Below are 17684 nucleotides of genomic sequence, written 5' to 3'. Positions count from 1 at the left end.
AGCTAAAGGAGTCAGATTAGAAAAAAAGCTTTTGTGTCGACTCACAGAAAGCCTACTGTGTTATTCTTAAATGCATGCCTCCATCCAGGCAGCAGTGCAAAATGGACAGCTGGCTAAACCTCATCCAGAAAAAAAATAAGCTCCTCGTGCATTTAACAGATGGTGGTGCAGGTTATGAAATTGGTCTCTGCTTCACTCTCTGAATATAGTTTTTTAACTAAACAGATACAATATTAAAAAGACTTCATATTTCTCAAATGAAACAAAGCTAAGCATGCATTGTGGTATATACACTGAAATTTAGAGTAAGCATCACATTCCTAGAGATTACATCTTAATCTACTTTTCTAACATCCAAGATAAAAATTCTCCGCGCTCAAAAAAATGGAAAGTTTTACAATTACTTCCTTGTACTGCAACCCAAACATCCAAGACATGAACATGATACTGATAATCGGGGGAGGGAAAAAAATAAACGTAAGCAATAGAAATTCCACCTTCCTCTCATTGAGATACCCAGAAAGCTGGATTCTATACATGTTCCACTGGCAGGTAGTGCCATGCTAGCATACCCAATTTTTACAGAGAAAATAAGAGTCTCATTCCATTACCCTTGTTTCACATCAGAGCACTTAGGGGAAGGAGTCTGTTTCCAATAATTATAATTCTCTTCTACCACTTTATAAAACAACTTTTTTTTTTTCTCACATCTGTTAAGAGCAGCAAAGGGACCTGTGTCAGCAACAAAGCCCTCTTCAGCACTTTCCAAAGCCTTGCAAGATACTGACAAAACGTTTTCTATTTCATACTCGATGTGACAAACAAGCTGTGCAGTATCCTGGGCTGCACCCAAAGCCAGCAGGACAAGGGAGTGATCCTGCCCCTCTGCTCTGTGCTGTGAAGCCTCACCTGGAGTACTGCATCCAGATGTGGACTCTTCAGTACAGGAGAGACATGGAGCTGTTGGAACACATCCAAAGGAGGGTCACAAAAATGATCCAAGGGATGGATCCTATGAGGACAGGCTGAGAGAGTTGGGGCTGTTCAGCCTGAGGGAAGACCTGAGAGTGGTCTTTCAGTATCTGAAGGGGGGCTGTAAGAAAGAAGGGGACAGACTCTTTTAGCAGGTTCTCTTGTGATAGGATAAGGGGAAATGATTTCAAACGAAAAGAGGGGAGATACAAGTTTTTTTGTTTTGTTTTGTTTTTGTTTGTTTGTTTGTTTGCTATAAGAGTGGCAAGGCACTGGCACAGGTTGCCAGAGAGGTGATAGAGGTCCTGTCCCTGGCCAGGCTCAAGGTCAGGCTGGACGGAGCTCTGACCAACCTGATCTAGCCATAGGTTGTCCCTGTTCATTGCAGGCAAGTTGGACTAGATGGCCTTTAAAGGTCTGTTCCAAGTCAAACCATTCTGTATCTGAAAGTCCTCACTATTTTCCATCACCTGAACCAGAACCATACAATTATTTGGAGCTACTTACAACAAGATGCAGCAGCACTTGAAAACATACAGAAACTTGCAGAAGCTGTGGCGAAGTCTCTCAGGCACAACATCCAACATGACCTTTGCTTTGGAAAACCACATTTGGTGACAACCTACATCCTCCTAGAGGTACTGATGCTGAGCTGCCACTTTGAAGCAAGACATGGCCTGGGGGAGCCTCCCACACTGCTCAGCACCAGCAGGGACCCAGGGCAGGAAGGGACAGGGGCTGCTGAGAACAGGGCTGGCTTCCAAAGCACCACAGCCAGCTCCACAACCCCAGCCCCGAATCCAGCCGTTGTCACAGCCTCAAGCAGCTTTCACTTCACCAGCTCTCATGTAGTTTTTGTCACTGTTTGATCAGCCAGAGGTGGGCAAATAGCACCGTGACTTGAGAAAAGCACACAGCAGAATTTTTTAAATAAAATCTCCTCAACTTCTGTACTGGGATTAAGGAAACAAACAAACAAAAAAAAAAACCCTTATAACCTATATGATAATATGTCTGTAAGAATTCCCTGCTGACAGAAAGCTTTCTTCTCACATTATTCTGAATTAGTATTTTTACCTGAATTTGCAACTGAACTCCTGTCAGTCCTTGAAACTGTTACCAATATGCTTAATGCCACCAAAATAAACAAACAGAAACTGAATCCAGTCTGAGGCCAGCCTACGGTACCCAGGGCCCAGCCCCACCATACCGAGTTAGAAGCAAAGCAAAACACAGAATGTAACTGAAACTCTTCATTCCTATCTTCAACATTTATAATATCGATACATTTTAATATTGAATTTGCTCCCTTACCACGCCTCCACCATCATTAAAGAAAGCAGAAAACCTCATTAAATTTAGAAAAACCAAACAGCCATCATTACAGATCAGGCAGAGAATTTTCCTCTTATATGCAGAGCGTTGATGCTAGAAGCATGCAGGGTACTTTGCTGAGAGCCAGCATATGGGCTGGGCAGGCTGACCTTTTCTAACATCACAGTGGGTGAAAAATTCCCCTCTTACAAAAATAAAACCCTCAAAATTAACATTGAATAGAATATTGTGCCCATTCTATTCACAGAATATGTGAGCCATCAACCTAAAAATAAGTAATTAATCAATCTTCAAAAATAGGAAAGGAATTAAAGAAATACACATGCATGGGTTTGGCAAAATAATACTTTTCAAAGCATGGAAATCCGGAACTAGGTCACAGCTTTATCCCACAGATCGTTTTCAGCTTAGTTTGAACAATAGAAGTCTTTGGAATAAACTGCCTGCATTCAACACCATGATACACTCATCCACAGATAGAAGCCGTATTAGAGGTGTAACAGCCCATGTACCACAGCAGAAAAGGGATGGAGTTGAAGGAAAGAACATAGCTCTGGGCTGCCACCTCTGCTTTGGTCTTCTAGACATAAGGAAGCACGTACAGCACTGCTTCCCACACATACTGCATGCTGAACCTTACAGAGGAATAGTATAAATATTTTATGCTTAAAAATGATAAAGTGTTCTGACTCTTTAACTCAAGTATTATTTCCAGAGTTCCCAATATAGCAAGTCTAATTTACTAATTTTTGATTGATCTCTCAGTAATGAAATCTAGCCATCCAAAAGAGGTCTGCCAAAAGCCCAAACACAGAGATTAGTCTTGTCATATGGATGGAGACTATATTTAGATAGATGCCTGTATAGATAGGCGCTATATAAAGATTCCTCCACATGAAATTCCTCCAGACATGAAGTGTTGCTGCAAATAAGATATGGCCTTTAAGCACCCAGAGAAAAATGTGTTATATTTTGAGACAATCATGGCAATTCTTTCTTTTTACAACAGTTTATGCTGGAAAGGCTTTATGCATGATCATTAGGCTTCTACCATAAGGTTTTTTTTTGAAAACTAAAGTAAAACATCTCAAAAATTGAAGAGGGCCAAGACTAAAGCAGAAATACGAAATACACTTGGCTGAAGGCTTTGTGCTGTAAGTCAGCTATCAGAAGCAGCACACATACACTTCTCAAGTACGAGGAATGATATTTACTCTGGTGTATGATAGAAATCTTGCCAGAGAAGTGATACGGTATGAATATAAGGAAGCTTGTTATTTAATGCCAAAGAATCTTCATTATTTAATTACGTATGCATAAATTCTCAGCCTGCTCATTTGTTTCTGCTCTGAGAATATGAAGTATCCTGCAAACATTTCAGGCCAAATGTCAAGAGAGACCTGTCAAGCTCCAAAGAGTATGCTTCTATCTTTTAAGCTAGCAAAACAAAACCACAAAACCAAGCTGAATTTCTTTGTGAGATTTCATTACAAAATCTTCAGTATCTTTAAAAGAGAACATACTTGTATGGGCAGTATTCTTATCTTCTGCTACACAAGTGTAATCGTAATGCACCAGAAATACACTGCACTTCTGCTTGTGATATTTAGCCCTTTCAAGTCCAATTTAATACCACAAGTTACAAAGCTGGTAGGGTAAGGCATTTTCAAGGACTTCAGATGATTTTCTAAACTCATCTGGTTGTGTGCAAGTTCTCAGTGGATGAATTACTTTTAAACTCACAACATTAACTTGTCTCAGCTTCCACTTTTTTTTTTTTTTTTCCAACAGGTTGTACATAACACTTCGACAGGATCTCGCTTGGCCATGGCTTCTGCCATCACACAGTACCTACTTGGCCATCACAGGTGCAGGACACCTGCAGCTACCCAAGTTTCCATGGGGCTGTAATTAGGAGAAATTCTTCTTTGTTAGAAGGAAGGAAATGTGGGTTGACTACAAGAAATCTTCCTCTCTCCTGCACTATTCACATAGATGCTGAAGCTTTCTGTAGGAAATAAACTGCGTAGAACTGTGATTTACTGTAAGAAAAGAAAACATTTAACAATTTTGAAGCACAACTTAATAAATTTAAGCTAAGAAAAGGCAGCATACCAAACAAACAATATGAAAATACTGCAAATGGGACTTTGCAGAGCCCCAGCAGCTCAAACAAATTACCCAAACACAAACCTCTGGTGCTGTCTTCTCATCTTGGGAAGTATCCCCCCTGTGTGCTGCAGCTGCTCCTCCAGAAGGGCACTGATATCACTCATGGGAGCAGTCTGCCATGCCGACACCCCGGGCTATCAGCACATGCTAAATGGCATTAAAAGCCACACTGAGGCAACTTAAGTCTTGGGAAGTTTCCAGCTTTAGAACTCAATTCGGTAATGCAAGATTCAACTTTGCCAAAAGTTGTGATATCACGTATACATACGTCTCATTTCTCCACCCAGAGTAATGCACATTGCTTTTCTACCTCTATTCAGGACTGATACCAAACATACAAATACTAATTAAGGGATGGGCTTGGGTATGTTTGGCATACAGAGACAGGGGTAAGGATGGCCATGAGAAAACTTACCATTGAGCATGCCCTACATCCGTTAAAAACTTCACATAATAGAATTTAATTGCTTAAGAGTACAAACCTATGCACAGTATGAGAAAAATCATGCTAACTTCTTGACAGTTTGCTGCTCCCCGCATGCTTGTACGGCAAATTACTGCTCATAAATAAGCCTGAATGCTCTGACACCACTACATGCACTGCCTGTACGCTCATCGCTAGATGGTTGTGTAACCATGATTTGGCTTCTCCCTGTGCTCCTTTCAGCTGCTACCACAACCCTCTTGCAAGCTACTACAGCAGTACAAAATGCCTACAATAAAAAAAAACAAGTGCCATCTTTTCCAGAAACCTGGCCAGAACTATTTTGAAACGACTCAAAAGACTTTCTCTTCCCTCTCCCAGCAGCTCCAGGGACACTCTAGGGTTGGCCAATACAGCTCCCAGAGGAGCACAGCTAAACAACTGCTGCCTTCACCTAAAAATCAGACAGAACAAAAATACAGTGCTGCTGTATTGCAAGATTCTGGATAAATTTCTTTTGCACAACCACAACAAATAGATACGGTTCTTCCTGAAAACTGTACCACATTTTTTGGAACGTGCTGTCATCTGATTTTACCAGAAAAAACTATTATTCAATACAAAAAGACTGCAGAAAATGCTGGGTTTATTTTGGCATTATCTGTCTCCTCCATCTCCTGCAGGACAGCACTTAGTAAAAAAGAAAAACTTCAAAACTATACTATTGGTGGCAGAAGAGACCAAAAACCTAAATGATCTCCCCCGTAATTTATTTCTCTCTGGGCCTCTTGTCTATATGCTGAGAACAAGAAGATAAAACAAAACAAGAAGTTTCTCTTTTTTGGCAGAAGATAACAGAAACAAAATATCTCCTAACCACACGTTCATTATAAATAAAATACATAACCTACCACTTTTTTAAGGCATCAAAGTCAGGACTGATATGCAGCAACAGAACCAACTTATAAAGGCAGGAAACTATCTACCTTCGCTCCACCTTATCTGGTATTACTCAGCACTCTTAATTACTCACTTTGGCAAATTTCAAACCCAGCTAAAGAAAAAAAAAAAAAAGCAAGCACCAACCAGCACGTCTGCAGATAAAGGCACTGACTGATAATCATTCCGTTCCCCTTGGATAAGGCTGGTTACCTTTCCTACAATTCGTTTACTAAAGAACGTTAAGAGAAACTCAGGAGAGAACTTAAGCATAAACCTAAATCCCCACATCCTTGAACACAGGAAACTGCTGTGGATTTGTTCTTTTCTCTTAAGATCACTTCAGGTTTTAAACAGATCTTCCAGAAATGAATGGGGTTTTCTGAAGTACTTGTTAAAGACACTGGTATCAGGAAGACTCATGGTGAATTAAGACCTCTTCTAAACAAGGTTTGAGCAGTTCAAAGAGGCAGAGCGGTCCAGTCTTTGAATAACAAGTAGGAGCTGGATAAGGAAGGCGTATCGTGATAGGAAAACTCACGTGATTCTGGATAAGAGATTTAACAAGAACAGAGTTGATGCAACAAGATAAAAAATAGTTAAACATGGCGGTTTAGCAGCCAGTGGGCAGCTAAGCAACAGCACGCTGCTCTCACTATCTTGATCCTTTTATTTCTGAGTGTTTCTGTATTACATTTTACCAGTCCAACAGTTCCCTCAAAGTCAGTTCTCCACATATGCCATAAATAACACAGTAGTAGATGCACCACACTCAGTTCATTATGTATATTTTGCCACGCTTTTTGCTTAAAACACAGATGGATACAAAAAAAGACAACCTCAGCTTAGAAGCACCTGCTCTGGAGAGAGATTTTACACCCTTCATAGCCAACAAAGGGAAAGATGCAGCCATGGCTCTCACTCTGGGAAAAGCCCAACCTCACCAAAAATTCCATCCTCATCATTGAGGTCTTTCTGAGTCCTGTTTGCCTCCTGCTCTAAGTATGTATGGCAGCACCAAGCCCAGCACCATGCTGGAACATGGGGAGAAGGGGAGGTTCAAGAGAGACATTATCATTGCTCTCTACAACTGCCTGAAAGGAGACTGTGGGAAAGTGGAGGTGATACAAGAGAAAATGGCCTCAAGTTGCATTAGGGGAGATTCAGATTGGATGTTAGGGAAAATCTCTGACAGAGTGGTCAGGGGCTGGAATGGGCTGCCCAGGGAGGTGGTGGAGTCACTGTCCCTGAAGACGTTTAAGAAACGTTCAGATTTTGTACAGAGGAACATGGTTTAGTGGGAAATATTGGTGACAGGTGGACAGCTGGACTAGATGACCTTGAAGGTCTTTTCCAACCTCGGTGACTCTATGATTCTATGAAGTGTTCTGCACCCACATTACAGCCCTCCTTAGGGATTTCCCTGTGTGAAGAAATGGGCACACAGAGCTCATTTTCACACCCATCAGAAGCAGAATGCACAAGGAAGCCCCAGCATCCTTGCTGAGGTAAGCAGTGAGAGTTCAGTGCAGAAGTGCATGCTTTGAGCTTTCTGTTGAGGCTTCTGAAATTGATATCACAGGTTAGCCTCCTTCACAAGAAGAAACACAATTCAGCCAACAACCTGCAAGCTAAAACAAGACAGCAAATACCCTCTGCCACCTTCTCATGGCCCCTTATCCACCACGCTTACCTAGATTACCTAGTATTCCACCCACTACAATGGAAATCTTAAACTACCAAATAATTCCAACCATACGTAATTAGAAATCAATCAAATAAAATCTTCATTTCCAGATTTGTATGAAACCCCAATTCTTATGAAACTATATTGGCCAGAAGCAATTAAGCAGACAGAAATCAAACACTATCACAGTTTGTTTAATAAGAACTTTTAGTCATTTTGCTGTTAGAAAATGAAATCCTTAAGACTAAGTCAAATTCTCAGTAACAAGCTGTTCTCTTGGTGCCGGGATCTGACATATTGCATCTTAAAGCTTTGCTCTTAGTGTCTAGACAGCTAGAAATGCTCACTAGTATATTCTGGAAAAACGTTTCCCTTCCTCAGTAATTTACATTGAAATGAACTAGCAGAAACTCCCATAAAAATACTTAACACATCTTTAAGTATAACATTGGACTTTAAAATAGCCCTTCTTAGAAACCGGCAGCGCAAGGAATATATATTACAGCATATTTTGGTACAAAACCTTTGAATGCTTAAGTCAAATAGTACACATTTTTATGGCCTAAGGTACCGTGCCTTGCAAACCTCCCTCCTGACTAGACAAATTAGCATGCTTCAGAGCAATATTCGTCTACCAGGGAAAGCAGTGCATCTCCACAGCTGTTCACATGAAGGGCCAACACACTGATCCTGCATTCCTGCCATGCTCACCAGGTTTATTGGCAGTGCAACCCATGCAGGCAGCCATGGCACACACGTGATGCTGCATCCCCGCTAGCCTTACCTGCCACAGGGCAGTGCAGTCCAGCATGAAAGCAAGAGGAAACTTGGGAAGCCCTCATACCAGGAAGATCAACACTGTTTGGCCAACAGCTTATTTAATTTTTCTCATAAACGTACAGTAACACACTGCACCCCCATCACCACTTACGTGCTATAATACAGCTAGCAAAAGCTAATAATTGTGCGTGATTTTGATGTTGATTTCACTGTTACTGAATCACATAGGAATAGCAAATAGGGGATTCTCCTCCCCCTCCTTCACTTAAAAATCTTTCAACAAAGCTTTCTGAACATTTCAAGCTTATTGCCAAAAATTGCTGTAAGTATAAAGCATTCAAACATGCAAATCCAATAATATCTGTTTTCAATGCAGATCAATAACCTGGATCTAAAAACGAGCTAAGCTTTCATTATCACACCCCGCAAGTGTTATTACCAACTTGTTTGCACCAACTAGAAGTATGTTCATTCACAGCCAAAATGGCAGATGTATTCAGATTTGGCATGCCCTAAGCAATGTGCTGCAGGTCATCTACAACCATAGATAACCTAACTCTGGTCCTTGTGATACTACCCGTGCTAATAAGAATTCTTTAAAAACAACTGAAAAACCTTGTAACTAGTTATTTCAAGCTTTAAAAAAAAAAAAAACTTCCACACCCTTCTAGCCTGCCACTCACAGTATTGTAGAGATAAGCATGTCCAAAGAATGTTTGACAGGACCTTATCTTAAAAGAAATAACAAAAAAAAGAGCTCTTTCAGAATAATTATGTTATAGTAGCATAGTTTAAAATAACTTCCCTGAGGCTTACTAGAATATGCCACATATATTCCCATGTAGGCTGACTCTAATCTACCTTTAAAGAGGCAATCTTAAATTCATAGCCCCAGATAAGACAGCCTTTTGATTAACACTGAACTTCTCTATTTTATCACTATTCTCTTATTTCCCTATATTAAAATCTTGTCAGATTCCAGAGATAGACTAAGTAGTCCTATCTGGGGTATATGCTAAGCATCAGAAACAGATTATGGTGACGTGGATCTTTGCCAGACCACAAAACGTTACCATACCATAACTCCACTGCAGAGATACCAACCAATGCTACAACACAAGACTTTGAAGTATGATTATTTTTTGAGATTAGACACTTTATTTTTTTTCTTTCTTTCAGAAATTGAGAAGAAACCCATTTCCTTGTGCTTATTTTGAGATTGGTACTAAACTCCCACCAATTAATACTGCATTACAAAGACCATGGAAGAGCTTTCACAAGAGCTCAGGACCTCACTTTATGAACAATAAACAAGTATGTGTGTTTATTTTTAAATCAGAATCACAGAATCGCTTGGGTTGGAAGGGACCTCAAGGACCATGAATCTCCAACCCCTCTCCCCTCCCCGCCACAGGCAGGGTCACCAACCTCCACATTTAATACTAGACCAGGCTGCCCAGGGCCCCATCCAACCAATCCAAAGAAACTGCCAAAAGTTTTACAGATTAAAGTTCAGATCCTCGACTGCAGCACGCTCCAGGATAAGACGACCTTTGCTTCTCAGCATCAGTCAGAGCCACTGACAAAAATGAGATGGGCCTAAACAGCAACGTGTGCCAGTCATCATGAGGAAGTGGAACCAGCACAGCAAGAAGCCACCAACACTGGCACTTGCAGATGGCGTCCCTGTGCTGTTTGGTACCCACGTCCCACGAAGCTATCCATTTCCTTTTTGGTGGAAGAACTCTGCCAAAACAAAACCACAAGTGTATGTTTTTACTCTCCTGATTTGTATGGGATACAGAAAACTCGTGGAGTTTCCTGCTTGTTTCTGTCTCCATAACAACAGTATTATGGAATAAAATCTCAGCTGAATTCTGCCACAATGTTTCCTTTTAATTCTAAACTGAATCACACACAAAAATTTAAGTTAAACCAGCAAACTAACAAAAACACATAAACCCACACAAGCGTGATGTGCCACTGGCAAGCTATTCTCAGATTTCTTTACCAGAAAGTAGAAAAAAAAAAAGCTTACAAGACACTGACGGTAATGCCACAATTGTGCAGCAAAACAGGGATTTGGCTGACTGAGTTCCTAGTTGTGGAAAATACACACTGCATTTTTAAGTCAGATTTCAACATATGTGCAGAGTATCAACACAAACTGTGGATGGTTTACCAGCAGCCACTCATTTAGCCTCTGCAGAGGAGCCAAACTGTCACAGCTAGCGCTGCAAAACACACTGCATTTCCACAAATACATACCAATGCTCACACGCATTTAAATGTTTCCACACAACTCTATTGCTGTGGCCCAGCAGACCCACAAGTCAGAAGGTCTTCACCTTTTCTTTAAGTGTTGCATTCAAAAATAAAAGGACCTCCTGTATGCTTTCAGAAAGCCCATTTAGCAACTTTTCCCCCACCTCCCACATATTTCCTTTCAGATACAAGAGCTATCGTACTGAACTGCATAAAGCTATCTGCAGAATCTCAGCTGATGCCTCCACTTATTTATTTATAATTGTTGCAGGCTGTTGATTCTTCATTCTTCTCATCCATTAGTGTTTCCTTCCAGCTGTCAATTTGTATTTGTCTGGATGTATACCCAGTAAAGCGATGAAGGGATCATTTTTCAAGAAGTTCTGCAAAGTATATGTAAAAGAAACTGTCAAACATGAAAGACTGTCCTTCTAGCTGAGTTTATAGGGTAACTTTTAAACAATAAATGAACTTCTAAAGCTAGATCCTTGAATGAGGCTAAACCCAATGAAGACTTGGGGTCTTAAAGTTTAGATTTGACATGAGAACAGCGACACTACAATTCCTCATTGACATTCTGCTCATTTCCAGCAGCTTCTAAAATGAAACCATTGCACTCAGTCAGAGTCCTTTAATAATTATGGTGAGCTGAAGTTTATGCATGCAAAATCGTGGCAGGGAAGGCTTGCTACTTTAGCAGGCGCAGTTAACTGCAAACAGACAATATTGAAAAGAGCACTGATCAGCAGCTCTGCTTTTCACTTGAAATGAGAAATAACCAAGTCAGAGGATCCAGACCTACACAGAGCAAAGACTGAAAATAAGCCGTACTATCTCTTTTAGATAAAACCACAAGAATGATTAGTCACATTCCAGATATTTCTGGATTCCTGCAAAGTAGAGTAGCACTCAGAGGCTGAGTCAGAACTGAGCTCTCCGTTCTTTTCCCTATTGCATAAGCACATGTGGGACATCAAAAGTTGACATTCTGACTTTTGCTCAGAAACAACAGTGACCGACCAGAAGTATAAAACAAAACCCTCTGATTGCATATACCGTGAGCACTTTCAACACTCATGGAAGTTGTCCTAAGAAAGAATCCCACATTAAAAATAGAACAGTCCATCTTTCGTCACTCTGTAGACATTCTCATGAAGCTTTGCCTTCTCAGTCTGCTGTACAGGCTGTATTCAGGTAGGCTCACCTTCCGATACAGCCTCAGGCCAAGAGAAGGAAGAGCGAAATGGGCCTGGAACGATCTAAAATAAAATGCTGATGGGGAAAAGTTAAGTTTAGATCCATGCAAACAGTAGCACAAACACTGAGGCACCTGAAGTTGGCACCAATTCCGCAGAGCCGCCACTTGTCCCCATCTAGTCCTGACTGTTCTGTCTGTGTTCCTCAGATAAGTCTGGCAATTTGTTTTTAATGTGCACAGTTCAATGTCTCTGCTGTAGAGGTGATCATTTTGCTACAGTCAGACACTCAGCATTTAGTTTTTGTCCTTCCGTACTGCTGGACCCTGCCAGCAGTCACTGCTGGCTGCCCTGTGCTCCCAACAGGGGAGGAGCTGAATGTCCTTCAGCACCCATTCCCTCTCCTATTTCAATGGACTTAGGAAAGAAAACCAGAGTGAAAAAAGTCAGGTACCAAGGACAGCAAGGGTGAAGGGCGAGCAAGAAGGAATGATTTTCTCAGCCATCCTACACTTACAGTACTGTACAAACACCACCCACTGTCCCATCCACAAGTTACAGCTGCCTCTGCCTGAATAAATAAAGGACATACAGTCATTGTTCTGGAGTATGTTAAATATATTAGAATGCCATGGAGTTTCCGTTAGTGTCCCGTATATAAACATCAGCCACTACCAAAGTGATTTTTGTGGCATCCATAGGTAAGACTTCCTTTTCTCTGTGGAACAAAAGAAAGGGGAGAAAGGAAAAACTATAAATCCTACAGAAAGATACTCCTAATACACAGATTCAGTATCAAGCTCTGGCAAGTGTATCCCTGGTGCTACCCTAGGTAACAGAGAAGGTGCATCCTGTTACAACAAACCCTGCCTTTTACCACCAAGGCTGGTTCATCCCCCATGGGGTCAGGAAGGAGCTTCTCCAAGCTCTGCAATTTTCAAAACAAAGGAAATACATCTGCCGAAGAAAAAGCAATTCCAACAGAACTGTTATGTATGACTTCTTTCTTATATTTTGCTCCAATCCACCGCGTGCTATGATTGCTATGCAATCCACACCAGTGCTATGAGTGTACCAAGCATGTTCCATGTTCCAAGCATATTTTAAGAATATTTTTCTTAAAGAACTGTTTAGGCTGGATGAAGGACATTAAAATTCAGTTGACATTCAACCAGGTACCCCTTTAAGCCTCTCTTGCCTGAACCTTATTCAAGGATGCAGAGATGCTCCTAGTGCTGTGGGACCAGATGTATACATACCCATCTTTTTCCTCTTAGCTATCACTGAAACGGATTACGGATGTTACATATACTATATACTAAGCTAATCATCACCACTTGGCACTAAGCTTCCAAAACAACATGCATACACACAGTCTTCCTTCACTTACTGCACTCTAACACTTCCATGTACACAAGAATTTGGGATCACAAACCTCATTTTCTTGCAGATCTGCAAATACATAACACCAAACATTGTTTTGTTTAATAATCTCCCACACACCACCACCGTCTCTTAAGTTCAGCATACAGATTCAGTAGGTACACGTAATACAATTGAAAACACTCAAGTCTATCAACTCCAACTCTTGAGGATTTATCTAATGCCACACACACACACACAAAAAAAAAAACCACCCAAATCCTCACCATCAGTCAAATGCATTACTCTTGATTACCACTCAAATCCAAAAAGAATTTGGAATTTGATATCCCAGAGGGCACACAAAGAACAGCCTAGGAAGAAAAAGCTGGCAGAGCCTTTTTGTACCTAAAGAAAATGCACCAATGAAGGAAACAGCAGACAGCACAATGCTTTTCAGTCATATGAAGCCATTTGTGCTATGTTCCATAGCCCCTGAAGAATTATGTGCATAAGGGGAAGAATCGTAGGAACGTAAAAAGGAGATTCAGCTTCCCAAATTCTTCTGATAACGCCTAAGAAATAGATACTCAACTGAGTAAGAACTTTTGGACTGAACCTAATTGGTGGTGGTTTTCAGCGTGTTGTCATGCTGTGGTTTGTTGGGTTTTATTTTACTTTTAAGAGCTTGTTTTGATAAAGTTGGCTACAGTTTTTAATCTAATAGCAAGCTATTTTTTTTTTTTGTCATCTTAAAAAAAAAAATCATTGGCTTCAAGTCCATAAAGCACCTCACAATCCTTCACTAGTAGAAAAGAAAATACAACTTGGAAGCAGTTCCACTATCAGTCCCTCCAACTGTAGCTGCTACCAAATGGCAACAATAATAGGTTATTTGATGAAATTATTCAACACGTTCAAAGATGCCCTGCTGCCACCACAATCACCAGTAATTATGGGGGGAGTTAAGACTCTAGAAATGCAGTATGGTGTTCAAAGACTGCTCCGTACATGTCTAGTCCTCATTAAGTTAATGAAACTACACAAGTATAGAGGGCAGTGGCAGCAGGTCTCATTCCAGGAATAGAGTTTTAGCCTTTAAGTAGAGTGTATTCCTAAGGAATAATGCAACACAAACTTACGATGCCCGGAATGCAGTGTGTCACCATCCAGTTTATTAGTGGAATGCAAATGATAAAATGCTATGTTAATTATTTGAGAACTGATGCTGAAATGGTAAGCAGGTAAAATCTGCTGTAGTTCTGGAAAGAAGTCAACCAAGCATCACAGAAGAGAAGGCTGGATCAAACTATGTCTACACACGAGCACAAAGCTTACTGAAGGAATTTATGTACAGAAGATCCTCAGCATTTCAAAGGTAGGACAGGAAGACCACATTTTAAGAAGCATCAATTATAATAGTTTTATTATTATTATTATTATGAGAGGGTTAGTTCATGCATCTGATACTTTGAAACATAATTATTACAATACTTAAGTAATTCATAGCAGATTTAGTAAACGTGACAGAGCCTTCATAATACAACACCCCACCACAACGATGCCAACTCCTACAGAAGAACGGGATTTTTTTTTTTTTTAAATGCAAATTACAGAGTGGGTGGATAAAGAGAACTGCAAACTGCAAAATCACACAAGTAAATAAAAACATACATAAACAAGGTGACAGCCTGCAAGTGCTTCTCTTTAAAAAGCAATCAAATAAGAGTATCATTTTCCCTTCTGAACAAGCTCCTTTGAAATAAAGAGGACAGTGATAAAAAAAAAAAGGGACTGAAAATGAGTTTAAGTGCTCTTTCTACAAATTATATATTAATTTACTGACTGCATTTAGTCATCTTAATTTCTACAGCACACTTTGAATTTGGTGAGGGAAACTGCAGCTAAAAAAGCAGCAACTGAACAGAATGATCCTAAGACAGACCAGAATATGCCTGTTCACTTGGTTAAATTATACCGACACTGGTGACATCTTCATTCAAACGTCTTTGTAATGACTCAATATTTAAACATCGCTATGGATAACAAGCTCCTTCCTGACCTGAAGAAACAGAGCATCTCCAGGCCTACACATCACTATCCTCATTACATCATAATGACAGGAAGAAACAGTTTTAATAGAAGCAAACTATTCTTTCTCCTCTCAAAGATGCGTGTATCGTTATAAAATGGAGTCCTTGTATATGAAAGGTGCATCCTGGCCCCCAGGACGGAGGGGTGCCACACACTCAGGCCAGGCTGAGAGGAAATCAGCACTCCATGCCATGGCCAAGAGCTCCTCTAGCTGTTCTGAGAGCTGAGCACCCAGCTCCAAGCTGGGCAGGGGCTGCAGCCGGGCCATAGCATGCTGACATGTGGGAGTGGGAAAGGGGCTCAGAGCACAGACAGAGAGCCACTAGCAAGCGATGAAGGAAAATAAACAGCTGAGAGAGTTGAAACTCAGTGATGAGGAGAACACTCCCTATATTTCTTCCCAAAAGGCAAAATATATTTTTAGTGCTTAGGGGAGGGAGGGGCTAGGAAGCTCCGAACTGTGGTTGTATTGCACTGTTCCTGCTCTCTAGACAAAATTCACTCCTTTGGGCTGCGGTAGAAAAGCTGTGAAGGAAACAATGACATGAAGCAACCAGACAATGCCATTACTTCAACAGCCTATTTATCCTACACATGGACTATGAGCTGAAACAAGGCTCCGTCTTACTATTACCACCACTGCAGGTTATGCTCTCAGAACAGAATTTCACCCTCAATAAAAGAAAAAGCACAGAAGAGCTCGCTGCTTTTAGACAGAGTGCCTATAAATGTGAACCACCACATGGGGATAAGAGAAAATATTCAGCTGCAAGAATAAGGAGCAAGCTATCCAGTCACAGCCGTGACATTCCGTTCCCCCTCAACTGAGCAATGTACAGAAACGATGGTTGGACAAGGTTATCGCGCTGGTCTTTTTTAACCTTAATTACTTTATGAAATGCAGGCACACCACCGGCAGAGCCCTCTGAACGGGCAAAGCTCCACCATCCCTCCGTCACAGCACCGCGCAGGCTGGCGGCAGTCCGCCATCGGGAGCACCAGGAGTGCCCTTGAGAAACGTCCAGGCTGCAGCGGGTGCACAGACGCTCTCCCTGGACAAACAGTGCACGGGGATTTCTCTTTCGCTCCTGACCCGGCATCACGTAAGGGGGATTAACCTCACACCAGCGTCAGAAGGCAACGTCGGTAAGGAACTAGCGAAGTTTGCATGAAGCAGGCGGCTGAGACGAAACGCGAACAGGTTTAGGAGAAAAAACAACAACAACAACAACAACAACAAAAAAAAACACAACGGACAAAGGCAGGAACCCTGCGGGCTCGGCTTCGCCTTTCTGTTCCCCATATCGGGGCCCCTCCGCCCGCTGAGCCCCGCTCCGAGCCCGGCGCCGGAGGTACGGCCGGGAACCGCCGGGTCCTCCAGCGGGCAGCCGCGATTTCTCTCTCGCCTTCCCACGCCCCTCTTCTTTCCACGTTCTCTGCCAAAAGGGGCCTCAGTAAACGCTATTCCACGATAATGGCACCAAGGAAGGAGCGCGGCACTCACCATGTCAGCCGGAACGCTGCTGGACATCTTGATATCCCTCTGACGCTTTAACACCAACTTTGAAAGCAGAACGAGAAGCAGCGAGCGGAGATCCCCGGCCCGAGGCCGGCTTGGGGCGGCGGGGCCCTGCGGAGCTCCGGGCCGAGGGCTGCGCCGGGGGCGGCGGCTCCGTCAGCGGCGGTGCCAGGCGGGGCGGGCAGCACTGCGCCGCGACATGGGCTGCGCGCGGCTTTTCCCCTCTCGCGCTCTTCCTTCCCGGCGAATAACGACGGGGTGATTCACGGATAATGGGGCAGCCGTCACCTCCTCATTAAGCGCCGCGCTGCCGGCCCGACTCGCTGCCCTGGGGCCGGCGGGGCCCGGGGGAGGACGCCGGGCTCGGGCCTCCCCTAGGCGGGCTGCCGCATGCAACAGGCTCCGGCGGGGACGGCCCTGCGGCTCCGGGGCTCGGTGGGGCCGTTCAGCGGCTGTCGCCTCCCGCAACCTCAGCTCTCATCGCCACCTCCTCCTCCTCTTCAGCCCGCCCTCGCTCCCTCCTCCCCCCACCCCCCGCCGGCACGGCAGGCTCGCCCCCTCCCCTCGAGCTTTAGCGGCGCTGCCTGGTCGCGCCGCGAGCCGGGGGAAAAGCTTCCGCTCAGCGCGATGCCGGCCCACAGCCGCCCCCTGTCATCTTCGCCTCAAGCCAACATGGCGTCTGCGGAGCCCAGGCAGGGGACGCGGCAGGGGAGAGACGGAGCCCCCCACCCCTCCTCCCGCCGTCACGCGCTGCCGCCCCGCGGCACCATGGGGCTTGTAGGCGGCCGGGAGGCGTGGCATGGAGGAGCGGCCCCGCCCCGCCTCTCAGCGACCGTTGCTAGGGCTGAGGGTCATCCCAAACCCTGTCGTTTTATGGACGAAATGGCTTCTCTGAGGTTCACGGGGGAAAGTATGACTTCCGTGAGGTCAGGAGGATGA

The 17684-nt window shown here is 43.1% G+C and overlaps 1 protein-coding gene across 1 annotated transcript in view; it reads right to left on the bottom strand.

Moving 5' to 3' along the window:
• UBL3 (ubiquitin like 3) overlaps window positions 1-17466 on the bottom strand; it is a 56399-nt gene extending 38933 nt beyond the window's left edge. The window contains exon 1 of the mRNA XM_085216087.1: window positions 16731-17466. Coding sequence (XP_085072213.1) covers window positions 16731-16757 — 27 coding nt within the window. The 5' untranslated portion in view covers window positions 16758-17466. The remainder of the gene's footprint in view (window positions 1-16730) is intronic.
• Window positions 17467-17684: the final 218 nt, after the last annotated feature.

The sequence above is a fragment of the Meleagris gallopavo genome, chromosome 1, assembly GCF_905368555.1.
Source record: "Meleagris gallopavo chromosome 1, MGAL_WU_HG_1.1, whole genome shotgun sequence".
In the NCBI taxonomy this organism is placed as follows: domain Eukaryota; kingdom Metazoa; phylum Chordata; class Aves; order Galliformes; family Phasianidae; genus Meleagris; species Meleagris gallopavo.
This window is presented reverse-complemented; position numbering and strand designations above follow the sequence as displayed.